General features: G+C 35.0%; 5 protein-coding genes and 1 long non-coding RNA gene across 12 annotated transcripts; 4 read left to right on the forward strand and 2 right to left on the reverse strand.

The window, feature by feature from the left end:
- The first annotated feature begins 4 nt into the window (after positions 1-4).
- On the forward strand, positions 5-2,919 carry LOC100638214 (putative ATP-dependent RNA helicase DHX33). The gene is made up of 7 exons (XM_019996493.1): positions 5-169; positions 233-355; positions 405-514; positions 564-1,746; positions 1,889-2,086; positions 2,139-2,254; positions 2,737-2,919. Exons 1-7 carry the CDS (start codon positions 29-31, stop codon positions 2,825-2,827), a joined length of 1,962 nt encoding a protein of 653 aa, XP_019852052.1. The 5' UTR covers positions 5-28; the 3' UTR covers positions 2,828-2,919.
- On the reverse strand, positions 2,755-13,958 carry LOC109581968 (KIF1-binding protein homolog). 5 transcript variants are annotated; one of them, XR_002184831.1, is made up of 3 exons: positions 13,874-13,958; positions 13,147-13,189; positions 12,976-13,089 (listed from the first exon to the last, which is right to left on the reverse strand). XR_002184831.1 is itself a non-coding variant. In XM_019996498.1 (2 exons), exon 2 carries the CDS (start codon positions 4,552-4,554, stop codon positions 2,842-2,844), a length of 1,713 nt encoding a protein of 570 aa, XP_019852057.1. In that variant the 5' UTR covers positions 4,555-4,705; positions 13,874-13,938; the 3' UTR covers positions 2,755-2,841. The 5 variants fall into 5 exon arrangements, 2 of the variants coding, with proteins under 2 accessions (XP_019852057.1, XP_019852056.1); XM_019996498.1 differs by lacking the exons at positions 12,976-13,089; positions 13,147-13,189 and adding an exon at positions 2,755-4,705 and having other exon boundaries at positions 13,874-13,938; XM_019996497.1 differs by lacking the exons at positions 12,976-13,089; positions 13,147-13,189; positions 13,874-13,958 and adding exons at positions 2,755-4,705; positions 4,784-4,901.
- On the forward strand, positions 4,993-9,264 carry LOC109581957 (uncharacterized). Its single transcript, XM_019996470.1, has 10 exons — positions 4,993-5,096; positions 5,150-5,271; positions 5,323-5,619; positions 7,007-7,285; positions 7,336-7,386; positions 7,430-8,091; positions 8,151-8,198; positions 8,341-8,382; positions 8,426-8,569; positions 8,624-9,264. Exons 1-10 carry the CDS (start codon positions 5,038-5,040, stop codon positions 9,179-9,181), a joined length of 2,262 nt encoding a protein of 753 aa, XP_019852029.1. The 5' UTR covers positions 4,993-5,037; the 3' UTR covers positions 9,182-9,264.
- Positions 13,957-17,535, forward strand: LOC109581967 (NACHT, LRR and PYD domains-containing protein 3-like). 2 transcript variants are annotated; one of them, XM_019996494.1, is made up of 3 exons: positions 13,957-14,053; positions 14,104-14,412; positions 14,472-17,535. In XM_019996494.1, exon 3 carries the CDS (start codon positions 15,477-15,479, stop codon positions 17,355-17,357), a length of 1,881 nt encoding a protein of 626 aa, XP_019852053.1. In that variant the 5' UTR covers positions 13,957-14,053; positions 14,104-14,412; positions 14,472-15,476; the 3' UTR covers positions 17,358-17,535. The 2 variants fall into 2 exon arrangements, with proteins under 2 accessions (XP_019852053.1, XP_019852054.1); XM_019996495.1 differs by having other exon boundaries at positions 14,472-15,479.
- LOC109581972 (uncharacterized) lies at positions 17,450-18,257 on the reverse strand. Of its 2 annotated transcripts, XR_002184835.1 has the most exons (4): positions 18,055-18,257; positions 17,708-17,812; positions 17,618-17,660; positions 17,450-17,560 (listed from the first exon to the last, which is right to left on the reverse strand). It is a non-coding gene; the product is annotated as an uncharacterized LOC109581972 (long non-coding RNA). The 2 variants fall into 2 exon arrangements; XR_002184836.1 differs by lacking the exon at positions 17,708-17,812 and having other exon boundaries at positions 17,456-17,560; positions 18,055-18,240.
- A 99-nt stretch (positions 18,258-18,356) lies between these two features.
- Positions 18,357-21,831, forward strand: LOC109581958 (uncharacterized). The gene is made up of 4 exons (XM_019996471.1): positions 18,357-18,534; positions 18,590-18,901; positions 18,959-19,354; positions 19,400-21,831. The coding sequence occupies exons 1-4, from the start codon at positions 18,501-18,503 to the stop codon at positions 21,829-21,831; spliced, it is 3,174 nt and encodes a 1,057-aa protein (XP_019852030.1). The 5' UTR covers positions 18,357-18,500.
- The last annotated feature ends 1,487 nt before the right edge of the window (positions 21,832-23,318 follow it).

Genomic DNA, 23,318 nt, shown 5'->3' on the forward strand with positions numbered 1-23,318 from the left:
TGGCTAACTTGCTCATTAATTATTCAAAATGGCGTCTAGTATGGAAGCTCAAAGAAAATCACTTCCCATATACTCCGCGCGAGACAGACTCATCAGAGAGATAAAAACCAACCCTTGCTGCATAGTAGTGGGGGAGACTGGGAGCGGGAAGACAACGCAGATACCACAGGTGAGTTAAATAAGAAAATTAATAATTAAAAAATTATAAATTTGCACTAATTTTATTAATTAGTATTTGCATGAGACTGGGCTAAGCAAGAAAGGTCTGATAGGTATAACGCAGCCTCGACGAGTGGCAGCCATTAGCATAGCAACCCGTGTTGCTAAGGAGCAATCGGTATCTCTTGGAGCCGAGGTATTCCAATTAATGCACACTACCACATCATGTGATCATCACATGACAGGTGGGGTACGCCGTGAGGTTTGAAGACTGCACCGGACCCAGTACCAAAATTAAATATCAAACGGACGGTCTGCTACTGAGAGAAGCCATTCAAGACCCTCTACTATCAAGGTACATGATTAATAATAATAATAATAATAATAATAATAACATTTATTAGATACTCGGTAGTGATACTAGATGAGGCTCACGAAAGGACCGTACACACTGACGTGTTGTTTGGAGTCATTAAAGGAGCTCAGAAGGAGAGAAGAGAAAGGCACATCAAACTATTACGTATTGTCATCATGTCTGCCACACTAGACACCAGCTCTTACTCTAACTACTTCAACAACGCTAAAGTACTCTACATTCAAGGACGACAGTATCACGTCAACGTCTATTACACCTTAAAACCACAATCCGACTATATTCATTCGGCCATTACAACAGTACTCCAGCTGCATGGAGAAGAGGAGAGTGGAGAAAATGGAGACATTTTGGTTTTCCTAACAGGTCAAGACGAGATTGAGTCAATGCTTCATACACTGATACAGTGCAAGTCTTTATTTCCGTCTCATTGGAAAGACATGATGGTACTGCCTCTCTTCTCTGCTCTACCTTCAGCTCAGCAGCAAAAAGTATTTCAAAAGCCACCCCCAAACACTCGTAAAGTGATCCTTTCTACTAACATAGCAGAGACTTCTCTTACTCTCTCTGGGGTAAAGTATGTCATTGATACAGGGATGGTGAAAGGACGTGGGTACAACCCATTGATGGGTCTTGATCTCCTACTGGTACAGCCTATCTCAAAAGCACAGGCGAGACAGAGGCTTGGTAGGGCAGGGAGAGAGAGTGAGGGATACTGCTATAGATTATACACTGAGGAATCCTTCCTGCAGTTGGAAGAGAATACTGTTCCTGAGATACAACGTTGCAATCTCTCCAGCGTACTACTCCAGCTGCTTGCAATGGGTATTAAAGACATACTCAGTTTTGAATTCATGGATCAACCTCCGGAAGAAAGTTTGATAGCTGCTCTTGAAGAACTAGTGCTGCTGAAGGCTGTGAATAAAGAAGAAAATGGAGAAGAGACATTAGAACTTACTCCATTAGGACAGAGAATGAGCTCTTTTCCTTTGTCTCCATCTCTGAGCTCTTGTCTCTTAGCATCAGTGGATTATGATTGTGTGGTTGAGTTAGTGACACTAGTATCACTGCTATCAGTTGATACTGTGCTGTATACTCCGACTGATGGAAGAGAGAAAGCTGATCTGGCGAGGATGAAGTTCTTTTGTCCTGAAGGAGACCATTTGCTGCTAATGAAGATACATAAAGCTTATCAAACATCTAATGAAAAGAAAGTAATAATAATAATACTACTAATAATAGTTTTAGATGTACATGTACATTTATAGTAAACTTGATTAGATTTTGAATGATAGAGTACTTTTTAAATCGTCATCATTTTCCCTTCTTTCCTTTCTCTCTCTCTCTCTCCTTTAGTCTTGGTGTCATGATAATTACATTCATGCAAGGAACATGTCTACTGTCCAGGACATTAGGAAACAGCTCAAAGAGATTTGCAGACAAAACTCACTCCAACTAACCTCAAACAATGATGGAGAAAGACTGAGGAAGACCCTGCTATGTGGCTTTTTTAGAAATGTAGCAGAGCATGTCAGAGATGGGAAATATTTAACTGTAAGTTTGTTGTTTATTGTTGTTGTTGTTTATCATTTTTGTTGTTGTTTAGGTGTTGTCAAGACAAGAGGTGTTCATCCATCCCAGCTCTTGTTTGTTTTCAGTGACACCTCCTCCTCCATTTGTGATGTACACCGAACTAGTTCACACCACCAAATGTTATATGAGGTTAGAACCATTCTCTATTGGGCCAAAGTCCCTGTACTATAGTACAGGGCATGGGCCATTTTACTAAAATTTAAAAGTAGAGAATTCTCCATTTTTATAATGTTTTCTGATACATATACATGTACTTATACCACATAGAAATTTTGAGCTGGTTCCGATCAAATTTGAATTTTTTAATGAATTTTTAAAGTTGCTTCAAAATTGGGCCAAAGTCCCTGTACTATAGTACAGGGTCACAGGCCAAATTTCGCCAAAAATGAAAAGTAGAGAATTCTGTATTTTTATAATTTTTCCTGATACATATGCATGTACTTATGTTGTGTAGAAAGTTTGAGCCGGTTCTGATCAAAATTGAATTTTTTATGAATTTTTTAAGTTGCTCCAAAATTGGATCTTCCTCTACCTAATCTTCCCTTTTGTCATAATGGTGTCTCATTTTAATTTCTCTTTCCTTCTCTCTCTCTCTCTCTCTCTCTCTCCAGGATGGTGTCTGTTATAGATCCAAAATGGCTATTTGAAATAGCTCCAAACTACTTTCATAAAACAATGACAACAAACATGATACAAGATTGAACTCACTCAGTCATTCACATTGTAACATTTTGTGATCTAATCAATTCAATTTTTTGTGGCAGCAATGCCACCATTTCTTTACACAATCCTAACTCTTCAGTAAATACTTCTTTGATCTCTTCAGTATGAGATTCACAATACTCGATCAACCATTTATAGGACTGAATCGAGGTCTCCAAATTCTTGATCTGTTCCCCGGGGTTTCCCGCTAAAAGTTTAGAATACAAGCGAGCCACGTTGAGCTTTGACGTGAGATAAGAATGCAAGTACTCGGCTTCTGGTTGAGTCTCAAAACTTGAGAAAAACTCTCCGTAGTGCTTAATGGCATCATTGAGTAGTCGGTTTATTTTTTGGATTTGATGCTGTGAAGGAGAAGATCCTTCTTCACTGGCTAGTATTATCTTATTATTAGCCATGTCATTTAGCGTGTCACCTAATTCAAACATCAGCTGGCGATTGAGTACAAGATAATACTGAGGGTTGAGACAGGAGAGAAGAGAAGAGAGGATGTCGACACGACGTTTGTGCATCCGACATTTTAAAGAAAGGTCTGACTCAAAGAAAGAAAGGATTTTATAAAGAGATGAGTGATCTTGAGAAATAGAGACGAAATCGGTCGCGTGGTCTTCTAAATTATAAAACTTCTGAGCCAATTTAATCTGTGCTTCAGCAAACAAGAATACCTTAGATGCGTCTTGATAATTCTCAACTACATCACAAGAAACTTGTCCCTCAACATCAGCTAACTCTAACGGCTCAAACCTGTGTACTATAGCAACCTTTTCCCTCGTACCACCACCTCCTCCTCTTTCTCCTGATTCAGTACAAGAATGAGTCAATAAAGATATTGTATACTTGATCCAACATCTGCTAACATCAGCTTCACTCTGCTCCAGTTTCTCTTTCATCTCCTCTCCTTTTCCCCCCAACTCTTCGCTATAAGAACGAAGGACTACACTAGCAGCTGCCAGACAGTGCCTAGCCTGAGGGTAGTTAGACACATTGATATAATACTGAGATATGGTCGCTGCATTGAGTGACCATTCAATGGGGTCATAACTCTTGGTCTCAAGCTGACGTGAGAGAGTATTCTGACAGTACTGTGCTGATAATCCCGGCTGGTCTAAGTGAGTATAGACCTGAGCTAGGTAGAAGAGGGTGTGTGTGTGAAGATCTTCAAACGTCTTCTCTCTCTCTCCCTTATCTCTGATGTCACCAGTGAACAGATCTTCATCAGACAGTGGTGGAGGATGGTGATACGACTTGTACAATGTCTCTCCTTGTTTTAAAAGCTCTAGTGACTTCTCATATTCCTCACTTCTATTCGACCACAAGATTCCAAGACCGTTACAAGCGGTTACCATAGCAAAGGCAACACGCCCCTGAAATTCAAGAGATTTTGACAATTCTAAAATAGATTCATATTCTCTCTGTCCGGCACTAGTTTCATCAGTATTGATGTAATTAGCGGCTAAGAGAGAAGAGAGAGTGATTAATAGTGGGTGCAGACTGTCGTTAATTTCGGGCGGGGCCTGGCCTATCTTATCCTTAATTAGTAGGAGGGTTTTACGGGCGGAGTAAAGCGAACGATAGGGTTCCTCCTCAGGGTCTTTCCCACTCTCTTTGATGTACGAGAGGTACTCATCATAAAGTGGTTTAATCTCTTCCTTTATCCATTCGATAAGTGTTGAGGATAGACTTATATAGTCTTTGGAACCGGAGGCCATTTTATTTTGAGTTTTGAGACCTTGAAGGAGGTGGAGTCAATTCGCGTAATCTCTCACGCCAGACACTCTCAACTTCACGTAGACACACTCCCTCCTCAAACGCCTCCTGTCCACCCACACCCTCTGGTAATGGAGCCTCTTGGGATGGAACCTATTAATTAAAAATTAATTACATAATTAATTGACACCCAATATCAATTATTATTATTATTGTTGTTATTATACTTACTTCTATATCAAGTGTTGGTAGTTTACTGTTCCTCCAGTCCTTATCTATTAGTCTATAATCTAATAATTTATTATTTTTATGTCCTGCACTCAATTTACTGTCCTTGCTGATGCCTTGCTCATCTGCGATTGGGTGTGGTCAATTGTGAGGGCGTGGTTTGTTCATTGCAGATATAATTATGGCGAGATATGGTTGCACTTTAAAATCTATGACTTAATTTCTTCCTAAGTTCTTCTAGCTCTGTGAAGATACCAATGGCCGAGGGGTTTACTTTAATGAGGCAAAAAAGTGTACGAGACTCCAAAGATTCCAAGTAAGACTCCAGTATGATACATACTCTGAATATATACTACTAAATTTACTCAGAAAACTACAAGAACTCCAAAAGGACTCCACAAAGGCTCCAAAGGGAAGTATACAAGACTCCAAGTTCGTTCTCGAACTCGTTTCTGACCCCTCGTCCATCACAGATACTACTATCCTGCTTAGTTAGTACATGTAATACTATTTCTGTCTACCAATATGACTTCTACCTTCAGATATTGAGCACCTTGATAGAGTCTTGTCAGAGTTGGAGCATTTTGCTGATGCTGAATGGGAACATTTTGGGCTCAAGTGTGGCCTGCACTATAACACATTGAAAAGAATAGAAAGTGATACTGGGTCTACTAAAAAACGTTTCAGAGAGTGCGTGGCTTGCTGGCTGAGGAGAGAGGATGATGTTGATAAAAAAGGAAAACCAACTTTACAAAGGTTGGCTGATATAGTGGAGGTTACTGGAGACAAAGCTGCAGCAGAAAAAATCAGGATTAAATTCAGAGAAGGTAATCATGAAGGTTGGTAGATCTTACAGTCTGGTTGTCTAGTTGTCAACTAGGGAGGTGCTCTTGTAAGCCAGGACATACCCTATAGGCTGGGGAATGGTCTGGCTTGCAAGACTAAGGTGCTTGGATTATCGATTGTTTTTCCGCCATAATTATTATTGGAGCGAGCCAAAGCGAGCCCCACTAAAGGCGGGTTTTCAATATGATGCATGCACGTCCGTCACGACTGGAAGTGCTGTATAAACTAATGGGAGCATGCATCAGATTAGAAAACATTTCTATTCTGACGCATTGACACATACTCCCATTGGTTTATATAGCACTTCCGGTCATGACGCAACAATGTGTCATATTGAGAACCCACCTTAAGATGAGAAACGTCTGTCTGCCTTTCTGTCTATACGGACCAACTGTCTAACTATTATTAAAGTTAAATAGCCTAATCTTATATCTTCATTGAAAGCGGGTGTGGTCACAATGAAATAAAATGGCACCTATCAGCAAGTCTGATGTTATTTGCAGCGAACCAGGGGCGGATCTAGGATTGAATTTTTGGGGGGCCATAATTATATGGGTGGGGTAAATAGTGGGTGTGGTCAACTAGGCATGCAGGATTTCATTTGGGAAGTTGAAATTTTGAAGATTAGGCCTCTTAAATGAGCTCCTTTGTGGTTTACAGACTGTTTACACAGTCAAGTACTGCAGCTGTTTCACAGTTTACATAGATAAAACTAATTTTATACTTGACCAGAAAAATTTTTGGGGGGGCCTGGCCCCCCCTAGATCCGCCCCTGCAGCGAACTGTAAGTGAGATAAAACAAAACTGTTGTCCAAAGATTTCTCTAGCAGCAAGGGTTGGAAAAGTAGATACATACAATTTTATTTCTTGATATTAAAGGACTCTGATGAGATGAATGCTGCCTGCAGTGACTTCTTCAGACCGGCAGTGACTGCTTCTAACTATCTTCAATGCTGTAACTGCTGCAGAGATTCTTAAGTGATGTTACATTTAAACCAAAATGCTGTATTTCAGGCATGTAATTGCTTAGCTTGCATGCTCATATAAAGATCATACAGTACATAGGCTTGCTTTGGCTCGCCCCTTTAATGTTTTACATTCGTCTAGTTATTTTACATAACATGGATCAATACTTGTCAAATATAATATACTTACTATTACTTTATATCTCTGGTGAAAGTTAAGATAACATCATAACAGCCTGCAAAGGGGCTGGTCCCCAGATATCTGCAGACTGAAGTCACTGAACGCAGATTACCCAATAATGATATTCATTAGATATTTTAGTCTCATCTGCTAGTGGCCCAATTCTGGCAATCCAATAACAATTGATACCAATACAATTGTCATGATATACTATATGTGTATGTATTTTTATAGCTATTCAGATATTCAACACTCATCATCCACTCCTCTCTCAGTCTCTCTCTGATCCTGTCAGTGTAGCTATTATGCTTCAAAGAGAGGGTGTCATAACAGGACAAGTATTGGATAGTGTGGAATCAGCTAGTCCCTCTGTTCCTAATCAACGTGAAATCCTGTTAGCTGCCATTAGAAAAGCTATTCAAAGCAATTATAGTTCACTACAAACATTTGCTAGTGTGTTGTGCAAGTCCAATGGTAATGTAGAACTAGGAACATTTATACAAAGAGACTATAGTGAGTTAATCTCATGAATTATGAATATTTTTTCTTGATTTTGCAAGTAGATAAGCATATTTCTAGTAATGAAGTTGTTAATATTACAATTGAAGAAGAAGGTATGGAAATAAAAACAATTATGTTATTATAGCAAAACTTTAGTTGAAATTCCTGTTCTAAAGAGTAAATCAAGAGAATTTAGTTCAATAAGAGCTTCACTTGGAAGGATGCTGTATAAAGTAGACAAAGCTATATTGAAGAAATCTCCTTCTATAGATGACATAAAATTGCTAATTAAATCATACAATTTAGATCTAAAGCCAAAGCTAGAAAATTGTTTGGACTTATCTGATGTATTAGATGTGGTTAAAGGAGAGTGTTCATTGACTGATATTAGTCTATTGGAAGCTATAGTTGAAAAATTTGAAGTCACTGAAGCTGAAAGATATATTGAACAATACAAGACAACACTGGAAGAGTTTTGTCATTCAATGTCAGTTGAACTTTGCTTGAAGGAGAAGTTTGATGCTGTCAATACTAGCCCTTCTCTTAAATGTGAATCAGCAACTTATGTCTTTGACTGGAGACCTGACGAAAAGAAATTGAAGGATATTACTGACATTCTTTCCAAGACGTCTGGTAAATTTGTGAAGATAAAGTATATTGATACTGGATACTCCATTGTGGTCACTTGCTCCTTCTTTCGATCTGTTATGAAACGTCTCATTATAAAATTGAGTGAGAATCTTGCATTATTAAAAGAGAGTGGTCTAATGAAGCTTACTGTTGGATACCGTACAATATGGATCAAAGACGAGATACAAGTATGTGCATGTGTACATGTATACTGTCAGTAATTATTATTATATACTGTATTATAAAGGAAATTAAGGAACCACTGGAAACAAAAACAAAATCTGAACTACCTCAGGTAAACTTGATGCATGTATATAATTTTACTTTTTTCTACTACTGTACTTGTACATCTTGATGTATTGACACTTATGCGTACTGGTATATGCCACATGAATATAACTATTATGTGTACATACTTAAAAGTTTGATTTGTCTAGGCAACAAAAGTGGCTAGTGTAGGAGAGAAAATAGAACTAAAAGTAAGTCTTTTTGCAGCAACAAAGCATTCATTATCAGTCATAGGTCCTCTTTATTGGTGACCTTGGCGTTGGAAAAACATCAATTGTCCAGTTATTAAAGAATAAAAAAGTGATTTGGTTTCCGCAAACTACAATTGCCCTTGATATTGTATCAATTGATGCTGAAACTCCTGACACAATAGTAGAAGTAAGCTGCTTTTCCTAAAATAAATCATATTTATTAATTATATTATATATGTAGCTACACCTTTATGATACAGCAGGGCTGGAACGCCACAGAGCATTGACAAGACAGTTCTATAGAAATGCTGACATTGCTATTTTTGTGTTCAGCATTGATGATGGTGATTCATTCCGCCACATTGAGCAGGTTTGGAGACAAGAAGTTTTGAATCATAATGAAAAAGACAATGTGAAGATGATTCTCATTGGTAACAAGGATGACTGTAATGAAGAGAGGGTCAACCCTAAATCAACAAGCGAGGAATATGCTGAAAAAAATGACATGAAATTTATTGAAATGTCTGCCATTATAAGATATGATCATAAAAAGGTGAACTCTGTCCTTGAAGAAGCTGCAGCTGAAATTGTACGCCAAAGAGGTAATACCAATATAGGAGAAGAAGATGAAAAAATAGATCAACATAAGCCAGAACCTGCCCCTGTCCAGCCTGCCCCTATCCATCCTGCTCCTGTCAAGCCTGCCCCTGTTAAGCCTGCCCCTGTCCAGCCTGCCCCTGTCCGGCTTGCTCCGGTCCCTGCAGCACCACAACAAGAACGGGGTGGTTGGTGTTGTTAAAGAGCAACAAAAATGCATTTATAGATCTTATAAATGTAAAGATAATATTTATAAATTATATTTGTGTGTATATATTTTATTTTTTAATTTCCATTTGAAAAATACCTTTTGTTGCAGTATAGATTAGCTCTGTTCAATTGCAATAGCCTTCATTGAGATTATTATACATAAATGTAACCACTACAAAGTGTTCCAACTGTATGTGTTATTTAGTACCAGTAATACCTGGTAGCTCAGCTCATGTGATGGGCGTGGTCGATCTGTGCATCCAAAGTTTGGGTGTGGTTCATTTTTGCAGCTAGCAAACTTTCTTGAGCTTCTCTGTTCTTCAGACTGCTTTTACTTTCTCTCTTTATTAGTGCTCTTCTTCAATGGCTTCTATCACAGCTACGACTATCCTTGGTTAGTGCATTGCTGTTGAATCTTATGATTATTTAAATCTCTCTTTTCAGATATTACACATCTTGATTTCATCTTGTCAGAGTTAGAGAACCTCAATTTTTCTGAGGCTAAATGGGAGAAATTTGGTCTTAAGTGTGGCCTTTATGAGAACACATTGGAAACATTAGAGGCTGATTATCCTAACAATGCCAGCAAATGTTTCAGAAAGTGCATTGGTCGCTGGCTGAGGAGAGAGGATGGTGTTAATGAAAAAGGAGAGCCAACTTTAGAGATATTAGCTGATATAGTGGAAGAGACTGGAGATAAAGCTACAGCAGAGAAGATCAGGAGTCAATTCAAAGGGGAACATAATTGCAAAGGTCAGTACATTCTGTCGGTTGTTTTATTTTAGCTGTTGTAAATATTTCAAGCATTTTTACGATGAGTGCTGTGCCACTGCATAGAGTTATATGCCCATAACATGCATTTTTATGCTGTTACTTGTTTTTGACAATCAGTAAAGCCATAGATAAGGATGGGCAAGACTCATTGTGGTATACGTGTACATACCGGTATGTGTAAATAAAATATCAACCTGTCAGGAGGGTGTTATGGGTGTATAACACCCTCCTGATGATACGTCAATGTCCAATACTTATTTACTAATATTTGCAAATTTATAGCTGTACTGTCTACCGGTATGCCTAAGACTTCAGCACAAAGTTCTACACTGGAAGCAAAATTGGAAGCCTTTATATTTGGATCAATAATTGTGGCAGTAATGTCAATACTAGTAGCATTTTGTACTATAATAGTAGCATTAGTATTAAATTTTTTATTTACTACGGTAATTGATGTGTATGGACAGCAATTAGGTGACAAGTATAGTGAAACTCTGACAAGGTATAAGGATCCAGATATTAATAAATTCCCAGCTGCTGGTCCATCAGTCCCTGTTTATGTTCCTTTTATACCTCTGATATCAATCATAGTGGAAAAACATAAGAAAGAATTTTTGCATAGTGATAGAATTGAAGAAAAAATTGAGTTTGAAAAAATAGAAATTGATGATATTTTAAAACCACTGACAGATAAACGGCTAAGATTTGTATTAATTGAAGGAGAACCTGGTATAGGAAAGAGCACATTAGCTAAAGAGTTAACATTACAATGGGTTGGACAAGCAGATGAATATTTAACAGATTATAAAATTGTTATTTTAATTCCACTGCGTCTTGAAACTTATCAAAAAGCTAAAAACATTGAAGACCTTCTAATTGATGTTGAAAATATTAATGAGACTGAAGTAATGTTATTGATAAATGAAACAAAAGGAGCAGAAGTTCTTTGGATATTAGATGGTTTTGATGAGCTTCCACATCATTTGAGAAACAGTTCAACTTCAATATTCATTAAACTTATAAAAGGAGATATTCTTCCAAAGTCAACAGTCATAGTTACAAGTAGACATGCTGCTACTGATCCTTTGCTTACCTTTTTAGAAGATGACTCAAAACATATTGCTCTTAGAGGCTTTGGTTCAAATGAAACCATACAATATGCTTTCAGATATTTTCAAGATAAAGAAATACTTTATCAATTTTATTCTTATTACAGAGGTAATACTATGATTGAGAATATGCTGTACAATCCAATGAACTGTTTCATAATGTGTACAGTATTTAATGAGTTTATACTTTCTAATAATACAAAATACCCGACAACAATGACCGGAATTTATAATTACTATGTCCGTGCATTACTCAAGCGACACCTCATTGATGCTAAAGTAATTGATATAAACTACGAAATGCCTCAAAATTTAATACACAAAATTGACTGATAATCCTACATTAAGTGGCATTTGGAAACATTTTCATTATCTTTCCAAAATAGCTTTTAATGGTGTAATGAACCAAGAATATGTTTTTGGAAAGGAGCTTGGTGACATTCCAAAATTGAGTATGATGGACACCATCATTAGCTTCACTGGGTTTGATAAAGATGAGTCCAGCAGTTTCATACACACTACACTACAAGAATACTTTGCAGCAATTTATCTTGTAAACAATTCAGGCTCCATGTTTACTGAAAAAGACTTGAAGCAAAACTCAAATCTTGAAGCTGTCCTTGCTTTTTATGTTGGATTATTAAAATTTATTGGCAGAAATGTAGATAATAAAACAATGAGTATAATATTCAGTAACAAATACCTAATCAGCAGCAATGATTTAACTCATGAACCACCGTGTATTCCAGTTACTAATTTAATGCTTAGATGTATACATGAACGAGATAATCTTCTACATGCATACAGCACACATTATTTTTATAAGCAGAACTTTAAATTTCGCAGACCTATTATTAGCACTACACACTTAAGAGATTTGGAGCACTTTATTTGTGGTTATATTGTTGCTGCCCATAATATTACACTCAACTTTAAACCTACTTTTTCATCTGACATAGAAGCTTTTAATAAAGGACTCCAATCCCATTCGTCCATTAATGGAAAAATACAGATTAATTTCCAATATATTTATGTTGATAGCACAATCATACCCGATCTACTTACTATACCAAGGGATATAGTAGTAGGATTACAGTTATACGTATTTGATAATGTTTCAATCTGTGAATTTATTCCCAAGTTTTCATCAGTGCAAGAAATTAGTCTTGATCATCACAAGTATGATAACTTTCAGTGTAATTCAACCATATCAGAACATCCTTTACTGAAACTTAAAAAACTTGAAAAGCTGAAATTAATCATTGAAAATGCACTGGAAAGTGATTTTCAGTTACTCAAACAACTTACTGCTCCTGGAAGACCTCTTAAACAATTACACATACGTATTAAGACTTTAAAGTCCTCAAAATTAATTGAAATGCTGTTATCTTTAGAAGAATCAAGAGCTGTAATATCACTGTCTTGTATAAATCCTAGAGCACTTGGACTAAATATTTGGAATCAAAAATTTGATATGGAGCTAAAAATGAATTGGTGTAAAAAAAATAAAAGTTTAACAGTTAAAGATAACCTAGAAAATAACAAAAATAAATATCTTGATTATCTTTTAGGAGTTAGCAAAACCATACAATTAAGTTCTTTCACTTCATTTGTATATTTCTCGGACACCTATGGACTTTCTTATACTTTTGCAGTCACAATATACTCCAAACCAGTGACATCTAATCTACGTGATTTTGTTAAGGCATTTCATGCCTACGTAGCTAGTTTGATTAAAGCTAAAACACTCTATGCTGATTGTTTAAATCACAGAATAACTCGAATAAACAAGTTCATGTATGCCATAATCTCACAAACGCCACCAGATACAGACAAACAATTTCAATTTTATACATAGAATTACCGTTTTATTGTTTTTGTACATTTTATGATTATAAGAGCTAATTAGTAGTAATGTGTTCTCTAGATACAAATCTATAGTAAATGTTTCAAAATTTATTAATATTTTGTCTTAATATTGCCTTCAATGTACTCCATGAACTATCAGGGAGGGAATCTGGAGGGAGGGAGAGAGAAAGAGAGAGGAGGGTAGTAAATTGAACTACATTTCTACCTTCTGTTAGAATCTTCCCTTTTAGTATATTTTGATAATTACTCTAAAAGAACAATATCATACTAGTAACAGCTTTAACATCACACTTACATATATAAACGAGTTACATATTTCTAACAATCTCGCTATGTCTTCACAAGACAGCTCACTGAATAATTCACTAACATAACACAATGGCTTCACTAACCATTTAGCCTTGAAGAGAGAAGAAAAATTTTCTTCTCTCTTCAAGGCTAAATGGTTAGTGAAGCCATTGTGTTACCGTATAGCTGGTTTATTTCGTGTGGAATTAATTTTTGTGCAGGCTCAAATCCACTAAAATTAATTCCACTAAATTTTATTAAAACCAATTAAATATTAACAAAAATTTAGCAAGGCACTAAAATTAATTCTAATGAAAATTTAAGCAACAAAAATTTGAGGCCACGAAATAAACCAGCTATACGGTATGTTAGTGAATTATTCAGTGAGCTGTTTAGTATCCGGCATTAATTTTTCTTATGCTGAATACTAAATTAAGACAGCTAGAAACACTATTACAACCAATTTTGTTTAGCCACACCTACCATGTAAAACAACATTAACATGCTACGTTGATTGCATAGACTTTCAATTGACCTCTATGCATTTTTATACATCAAGCCTTCCTCAAAGGTCTCCTGTCCACCCACACTCTCCGGTAATTAATTAAACCCAATATTATTATTATTATTGTTGTTATACTTACTTCTATATCAAGTGTTGGTAGTTCAATGTTCCTCCAGTCTTTATCCTGCAATCAGTTCAGTTACTGTCCTTTCTCATCTGGGATTGGGTGTGGTTAATAGGGCAGGGCTAATTTTTTAGCAAGCAAAGCAAATTCTTTTTCTCATCTTGATGGCCTCGGTCACAGCTACCAGAAACCTTGGTTAGCTTACTATAAATGCTTTTTTTTCAATATATAACCTCTAATTTCAGATATCACGCATCTTCGTTTAGTCTTGTCAAAGTTGCAGCATTTTTCCAAAGCAAGATGGAAAGACTTTGGTCTCAACTGTGGCCTTTACTACAACACTGTGACAGCAATAGAAGCTAGCAATGCTGGTAAACCTGATTCTGTTGATGAATGTTTCAGAGAGTGTGTTGCTCGCTGGTTGAAGAGAGAGGATGATGTTGATGAAGTAGGAGAACCAACTTTAAAGAGATTGGCTAACATAGTGGAAGAGACTGGGGATAAATCTACAGCAAAGAAAATCAGGAGTCAATTCAAGGAACACAATTGCAAAGGTCAGTTTAAGTTAAGCTATTGTGAAGATACGCATAACTTTTTTACTTTACATATCTAGCTGATCAAACTACAAAGCCTGAACACAGTTCATTATTGCCATTGATCGTAATACTGGTAATAATAGTATTAGCAATAATAATGCATGAATCATCAATAATTGATATTCACGATGAATATGCTTCAAAATTACGTGACAAGTATAATGAAGCTCTGACTAGGTACAAAGATCCAGATGTTAATAAATTCCCAGCTGCTGGCCCATCAGTTCAGGGTTATGTTCCTTTTATACCTCTGATATCAATCATAGTGAAAGAATATAGGAAAGAAGATGCAGATTTTTTACTTACCAGTAGTACTAATGAAGTAATACAGGAGGACAATATTTTTGAAAAAATTGAAATCGAAAATATTTTAAAGCCACAAACAGATAAGCCATTAAAATTTGTAATAATTGCAGGAGAACCTGGCATAGGAAAGAGCACATTAGCTAAAGAACTAACATTGAGATGGGTTAGAAAAACAGATGAATTATTAAACAGTTATAAAATTATTATTCTCATTCCATTGCGCTTCGAAACTAATCAAAAAGCTAAAAACATTAAAGACCTTCTCATTGATGTTGATGATATTAATGAGACTGAAGTAATGTTATCAATCAATAAAACAAAAGGAGCAGATATTCTTTGGATATTAGATGGTTTTGATGAGCTTCCACATCATTTGAGAACCAATTCAACTTCAATATTTATTAAACTTATAAAAGGAGACATTCTTCCCAAGTCAACAGTCATAGTTACAAGTAGACATGCTGCTACTGATCCTTTGCTTACTTTCTTAGAAGATGACTCAAAACATATTGCTCTTAGAGGCTTTGGTTCAAACGAAATCTTAGAATATGCTTCCAAATATTTTAAAAATGAAACAGTAACTTCTGAATTTCAATATTTTTACAGTCGTAATACTGTGATTGAGAATATGCTGTATAATCCAATGAACTGCTTCATAATGTGCAAAATATTCACTCGATTTTATACATACTAAAAATAATAAGTACCCAATAACAATGACAGGGATTTATAATCATTATGTTCGTGTAATACTCAAGCGGCACCTCATTGATGCTGAAGTAATTGATATAAACTATGAAATGCCTTCACATTTAATACACAAAATTGACTTCACAAATTCTGAATTAAAATACATTTGGGAAGATTTCTATAATCTTTCTAGAATGGCTTACTTTAGTGTAATGAAGCAAGAATATACTTTTGGAAAGCAGCTTCATAATGTTTCAAAATTGAGTATGATGGACACTATCAGTAGCTTTTCTGGGTTTGATAAAGATGAGTCCAGCAGTTTCATACACACTACACTACAAGATTATTTTGCAGCAATTTATCTTGTAAACAATCCACACTTAATGTTTAATGAAACTGACATGAAAAAAAACTCAAATCTTGAGAATGTTCTTATTTTTTATGCTGGATTACTGAAGTATATTGACAGAGAAATAGGCAAACTGAATATGTTGAGAACCGATGTTTTCCGTTCAAATAATATAATTCATGTAGGAATAAGTAGTTTAATGCTCAGATGTCTATATGAAAATAATTTACTTTTACACAATAAAAACTATAATTTAGTCTCTGGTCATACATGGAGTGTTGCCAATGTGCCTATCAGTAATTATGATTACTTTATTGCTGGCTATATTGTCGCTGCTCATGATATTACTCTCAGAATTAATGTGTCACATTTAACTGAATTAGAAGCATTCAAAAAGGGACTTCAATTCCAGCAAGCTTCTGTCAATGGAAAAATTAATATTAGGTTGCCTTACCCTTTAATTTTTTCTACAGATCCTGTGGCTAAAGTAGACCTACCAAGTAATGCAGTAATAGGACTGAATTTAATGCTTAAGCTAAATATAAATTCAATTTGTCAAATTATTTCCAAGTTTTCATTATTGGAAGAGCTTTTTATTGTAATTCATCGTGAATTTGACTGTTATTCAACAATATTAGAGCACCCTTTAATGAAACTCAATAAACTGGAAAGGCTGTCAATATTAATCCTGGCTTACAAGTATGACCACATTTTAGAGTTACTCAAACAACTTGTTGCTCCTAAACGATCTCTTAAACAATTAACTGTATTTGCACAAATGGGAATAATAGATACATACATGTATACAGAGATTTTGGATTCAGCAATACAAAGCTCTTTAGATGAATTAAGAATCTATGTATCAATTGAAGTGATAGTTTTCTCGGAATCAACATTCACGTATCAACGAACACTAGAAATCGCTTTGTATAAAGAAAAAAATTTAATAGTTAATTATTATCAATTATATGTTCATCGCCTAGGAACCACCCGCAAAATACAGTTGAGATCATTTACCTCATATGTGTATTACAAGGTGAAAGATGAAATGGTTCATCGTCTTAGAATTACAATATATTCAAAACCAGAGACACCCTTAGATGATTTCATTAGTGCTTTTATAAACTGCATATCAAAAATGAATATAACTAGAAAATTAAATGCAGCTGATTACATTAATCATGAAATAAATCTAAGTGGTTCCATGTATGCTGTAGTTTCACCAGCAGATCCAGTCCCATATGATGCTGGAACGACTACCCCAACTTATGGACAATACATAAGGCATGTCAATTTTTTAAAATTTCTTATTTATACTTTGCTGGATAACCCTCCATTATCAATAGCAGTATACTACATGCATGAAGAAAGTGTAATTAAGGTACTATTAACAATAATGGAGGTACTATTAGTAATATTTATGATTGTATGTGGCATATGTTTTATGATTTCGTTATTATGTTTATTTTGTTTGCTTTTTTGTCTTCTCTGTCATATTTATATTGCCTGTATTAATTTATGTACATTTATTTATGTATTTACGTATGATCCATTATGATTCTGCAGTTATGTATTGTTGTTACATTTATTTACATTGTTACCTCTTCTCTCACATATTTTTATTATGTAGCTATAGCTATGAAATCTAAATAGTAGTAATGTGTTCTCTAGATACAAATCTATAGTAAATGTTTCCAAATTTATTAATATTTTGTCTTAATATTGCCTTCAATGTACTCCATGAACTATCAGGGAGGGAATCTGGAGGGAGAGAGAGAGAGAGAGAAAGGAGGGTAGTAAATCAAATTACATTTCTACCTTCTGTTGGAATCTTTCCTTTTAGTATATTTTGATAATTACTCTAAAAGAACAATATCATACTAGTAACAGCTTTAACAACACACTTACATATATAAATGAGTTACATATTTCTAACAATCTCGCTATGTCTTCACAAGACAGCTCACTGAATAATTCACTAACATAGCATAACAGCTTTACTAACCATTTAGCCTTGAAGAGAAGAGAGAAAAGAACACTAAATTAAGACAGCTAGAAACACTGTTACTCGATTACTACCAATTTTCTTAAGCCACACCTACCATGTAAAACAACATGTTACGTTGATTGCATAGACTTTCAATTGACCTCTACACATTTTTATACATCAATACTGCCCTTACTCTTATACATGTACACTCTTGCATTATATCTCATACACATGTACATACAATAAGTGTTGGGGATAAACTTACTTGGATCTGGCAGCAATTTGAGACCTGAAAGAAGGCGGAATCAATTTGTATAATTTCTCACGCCAGACATAGACGCTCTCATGCTCAACTTCATGTAGACACACCCCCTCCTCAAATGTCTAGTGCCTCCTGTCCACCCACACCCTCCGGTAATGTGGCCTCTTGGGATGGGACCTATTAATTAAAAAATTTTTAATAAAAAATTTATTAATTAACACCCATTATTATCATTGTTATTATTGTTGTTGTTCTTATACTTACCTAATAATCTATTATCGTCTATTATGGTATTCATTTATTCAATTTACATGCTTCATTAGATCTGGGTGTGGTCAATAGTTATAATTAGATATTTAGGGCGGAGCTAAATAGTTTTCTTCAGTGCAGTGCAGTGCAATCTACCCTTTACTCAGTCAGACTTCTTCTCTGTTGTAAATGCCACTGTAATGGCCTCCATTGCAGATACCTTTATCCCCCTTAGTTAGTAATACTATTGCTGTCTGTCATTATATACCTCTATGACTTCTACTTTCAGATATTGAACACCTTGATAGGGTCTTGTCAGAGTTGGAGCATTTTGCTGATGCTGAATGGAAAAGTTTTGGGCTCAAGTGTGGCCTACACTACAACACATTGAAAGCAATAGAAAGAGATGCTGGGTCTACTAAGGAATGTTTTACAGAGTGTGTGGCTTGTTGGCTGATGATGAAGGATAATGTCAGTAAAAAAGGAAAACCAACTTTAGAGAGATTGGCTGATATAGTGGAAAAGATTGGAGACAAAGCTACAGCAAAAAAAATCAGGATCCACAATGGAATTGTTGTCAAGGGTCTGGAAATTCACCAAGGTAAGCTAGTGAAATGAAATAAAGCCATATTTTGTTTCATTTCATTTGCTGATTTAGTTACACAATCTGTGCCTATAAATTCTTCAAAATGTTCTACATTATCAAGGTGGTTTGTGCGACTGATACCAGTACTTGTAATAATATCATTAGTAGCAGTATACATGGCATGGGCCTTTAATCCTACAGTAAATTCACCAATTGATGAATATGCATTAAAACTACGTGAAAAGTACAACAAAACTCTAACGAGGTATAAAGATCCAGATATTAATAAATACCCAGCTGCTGGCCCAACAGCTCCTGTTGTTCCTTTTATATCTTTAAAATTAATTAGATTGAAAAGCTACCAGAAGAAAGCAGATGCAGAATTTTTACATAGTGTTGATAAGGAAATACTGGAGCATGATAATTTTGAAAAAATTAAAATTGATGACATTTTGAAGCCACTAACAGGTAAACCATTAAGATTTGTATTAATTGAAGGAGAGCCTGGCATAGGAAAGAGCACATTAGCTAAAGAGTTAGCTTTGCAGTGGGCTGAAAGAACAGATAAATTATTAAACAATTTTAAGATTATAATTCTCATTCCATTGCGCCTTGAAATCTATCAAAAAGCTGAAAATATTGAAGACCTTCTTATTTATGTTGAAGATATTGATATGGTTAAAATAACTTCTTCAATCAACAGAGCAAGAGGAGCAGAAGTTCTTTGGATATTAGATGGTTTTGATGAGCTTCCACATCATTTGAGAAACAGTTCAACTTCAATATTCATTAAACTTATAAAAGGAGACATTCTTCCCAAGTCAACAGTCATAGTTACAAGCAGACATGCTGCTACTGATCGCTTGCTTACCTTTTTAGAAGATGACTCAAAACATATTGTTCTTAGGGGCTTTGGTCCTAATGAAATCTTAGAATATGTTTCTAAATATTTCAAAAATGAAGTAGTACTTTTTGAGTTTCAATCTCATTACAGTGGTAATACTGTGATTGAGAATATGCTGTACAATCCAATGAACTGCTTCATAATGTGTAAAATATTTACTGATTTCATACATACTAAGAATAATAAGTACCCAATAACAATGACAGCAATTTATAATTATTATGTTCGTGTAATACTCAAGCGGCACCTCATTGATGCTAGAGTAAGTGACATAAATTATGAAATGCCTCAAAATTTAATACGTGAAATTGATTTCAATATTCCTGAATTAATTGATATTTGGGAAGATTTCTATTTTCTTTCTAAAGTAGCTTATAATGGTGTAATGAAGCAAGAATATGTTTTTGGAAAGGAGCTTCATAATGTTTTAAAACTGAGTATGATGGACACTATTAGTAGTTTCACTGGGTTCGATAAAGATGAGTCCAGCAGTTTCATACACACTACATTACAAGATTACCTTGCTGCAATTTATCTTGTCAATAATCCTGGCTCCATGTTTACTGAAATTGACATGAAACAAAACTCAAATCTTGAGGATGTCTTTATTTTCTATGTTGGATTATCAAAGCATATTGACAGAAAAATAGGCACACTGGATATGCTAAGAACCAATGTTTTCCGTGATTCATATAATCTAATATATTTAGGAATAAGTAGTTTACTGCTCAGATGTTTATATGAAAATTATCTACTTTTACACAATCAAGACTATAATTTAGTCTCTGGTCATACATGGAGTATTGCAAATGTACCTTTGAATAATTTTGATTACTTTATTGCTGGATATATTGCTGCTGCTCACAATATTACACTCAGAATTAATGTATCACATGCAACTCAATTAACAGCATTCAAAAAAGGACTTCAATTCCAGCAAAATTCGGTCAATGGAAAAATTAATATTAGGCTGCACTATCTAGATTTTTCTAAAGCGGACCCTGTTGCTGAAGTAAACCTACCAAGTGATGCAGTAATAGGATTAAATTTAATGCTTAAACTAGATATAAATTCAATTTGTCAACTTATTTCCAAGTTTCCATTATTGGAAGAGCTTCTTATTGTAATTTATGATAAATTTGACTGTTATTCAACAATATCAGAGCATCCTTTAATGAAACTCAAAGAACTGGAAAGGCTGGCAATAGTAATAATGACTTACAATTATAAAAGCATTTTAGAATTACTCAAACAATTTGTTGTTCCTAGACGACCTCTTAAACATTTAGTTGTAGTTGTACCACTGAAAATAATAGACATCTACATGTATAGAGAGATTTTGGATTTAGAAGTGCAACGCTCTTTGGATTTATTGAGAATTCAAGTATTTATTGATGTCATAGTTTTCTCAAAATCAACCTTTAAGTATACTTATGGTGAAACACTAGAATTCATTTTGAATAAAGAAACAAACAGTTTAACATTTAATTATTATCAACTATTTGTTCATCTCCTAGGAGCTACCCACAAAATACAGTTGAGCTCTTTTACCTCATATGTATATTACAAGGTCAAAGAGAAAATGGTTTATCGTCTTGCAATTACAATATACTCAGAACCAGTGACATCTTCCTTAAATAAATTCATTAGTGCTTTTGTCAACTTCACATCAAAAATGAATATAACAACAAATTTTGATGCGACTGATTACATTAATCATACAATAAAATTAAATGGTTCCATGTATGCTGTAGTTTTACCAGGAGTTCCAGTTCCATATATAGCTGAAACAACTGTCACAGATTATAGAAATCTAGACAGAAATATTCTATTTTTTTTTGGTTTTTTTACAGGTTGTTTTGCTTCTGTTAGTTTTAACAGTTATCTATACTTTAATTGTCCTCGCCATGCATTTTATGTTATTAATTTTATTGCTATTATTATTACTTTAATAACTAGTCCTCCTTCATATATATTACTATCATATTATTATTATTATTATTATTATTATGTACGTGTAAATGTACCGGATTATTATTAATGGCCCTTATAATATTGCTATTATTATTCATGTTTTATAACATTTTGATTTAAAGGTGGAGTATTTATTATGTAGCTAGCTGTGATTTAATTAGTAGTGATGTGTTCTCTAGATACAAATCTATAGTAAATGTTTCCAAATTTATTAATATTTTGTCTTAATATTGCCTTCAATGTACTCCATGAACTATCAGGGAGGGAATCTGGAGGGAGGGAGGGAGAGAGAGGAGGGTAGTAAATGAAATTACATTTCTACCTTCTGTCGGAGTCTTCCAAACAATCACAAGTCGTCTTAGTGGGGCTCGCCCATGCTCACTCCAATTATTTTTGTTGTTCTACATACTTCTATATCAAGTGTTGGTAGTTTACTGTTCCTCCAGTCCTTGTCTAATAGTCTATAATCTAATAATTTATTATTTTTATGTCCTGCACTCAATTTACTGTCCTTGCTCATGCTAGGGCTAGGCAAATTATGCTAGCATAATTTGGAGCATAATAGGGCAAGTGATTATCCTGGCATAATGNGAGCATAATTCCTTAATGGGTCAAAAAGTCTGGCTGACCACATGATTTTAAATACTAGATCTAGATAGTAAAACAGCCCAACTGCTTACTATACTGACCTCCTCAAGCCATGCAAGTGTGGCAAGTCCAATGGCTTAGGCTGAGCTATTTTGAAGTGACTCAAAGTCTGGAAACATTTTCAGATTCTCGCATTATTATAATATTGCAGTTATAACAGATGCATGTCCATGTAACTTGATAGTTGATATTTGAGTAAAGTTTAAAATATGAGTATAATAATGAGCATAATTGGATTCATTTCAAAGCATAACAGGATGGAATTTGGGGCAGTGCCTAAAAGCATAATAGAAGCATAATTTGCCTACCCCTAGCTCATCCTATGGGCGATTGGGTGTGGATCAGTCCTGATATCAGACAGTACCATGGACCATGGATTTTGGGGTAATCATCAGCCACAGTACAGGCATGCATGATAAGCATCTATACTGGGATTCAGCAATAATAGCCATCACAGCTGTACCAGTACTGATACCAGACTTGATTTAGTAATTTTGGGTATCAGTCCTGAATCAGGCATGAAAATTACTGGGTGTGTAGCACTACACAGCCAAGAATTTTATTTTGAATCATAACTAATATCAATCAGGATCAGCCTTGATATATTCCCTTTTGGGCAGCCTGTAAAGCAATCAGTCTAGTATGATATAATAATGATGATCATCCATGATACAACCATGCTGGAGTACGGCCCTGGTTCAGCCAGAGCAACAGACATGACTCAACATTGATGCCAGTCAGGACTGTATCAAAATAGACATCAGGCTTGAATCATTAATTTTGGGTAGTGGCCTGTATCAGAGATGATAATTCTTGGCTGTTAGAGTACACATAAATATAGATCATACACATATAATACACATAGATATTGTGTACTCTAATATCTATGATAAAATAGATAGTCAG

The sequence above is a fragment of the Amphimedon queenslandica genome, unplaced genomic scaffold, assembly GCF_000090795.2.
Source record: "Amphimedon queenslandica unplaced genomic scaffold, v1.1 AMPQUscaffold_13409, whole genome shotgun sequence".
Classification (NCBI taxonomy): domain Eukaryota; kingdom Metazoa; phylum Porifera; class Demospongiae; order Haplosclerida; family Niphatidae; genus Amphimedon; species Amphimedon queenslandica.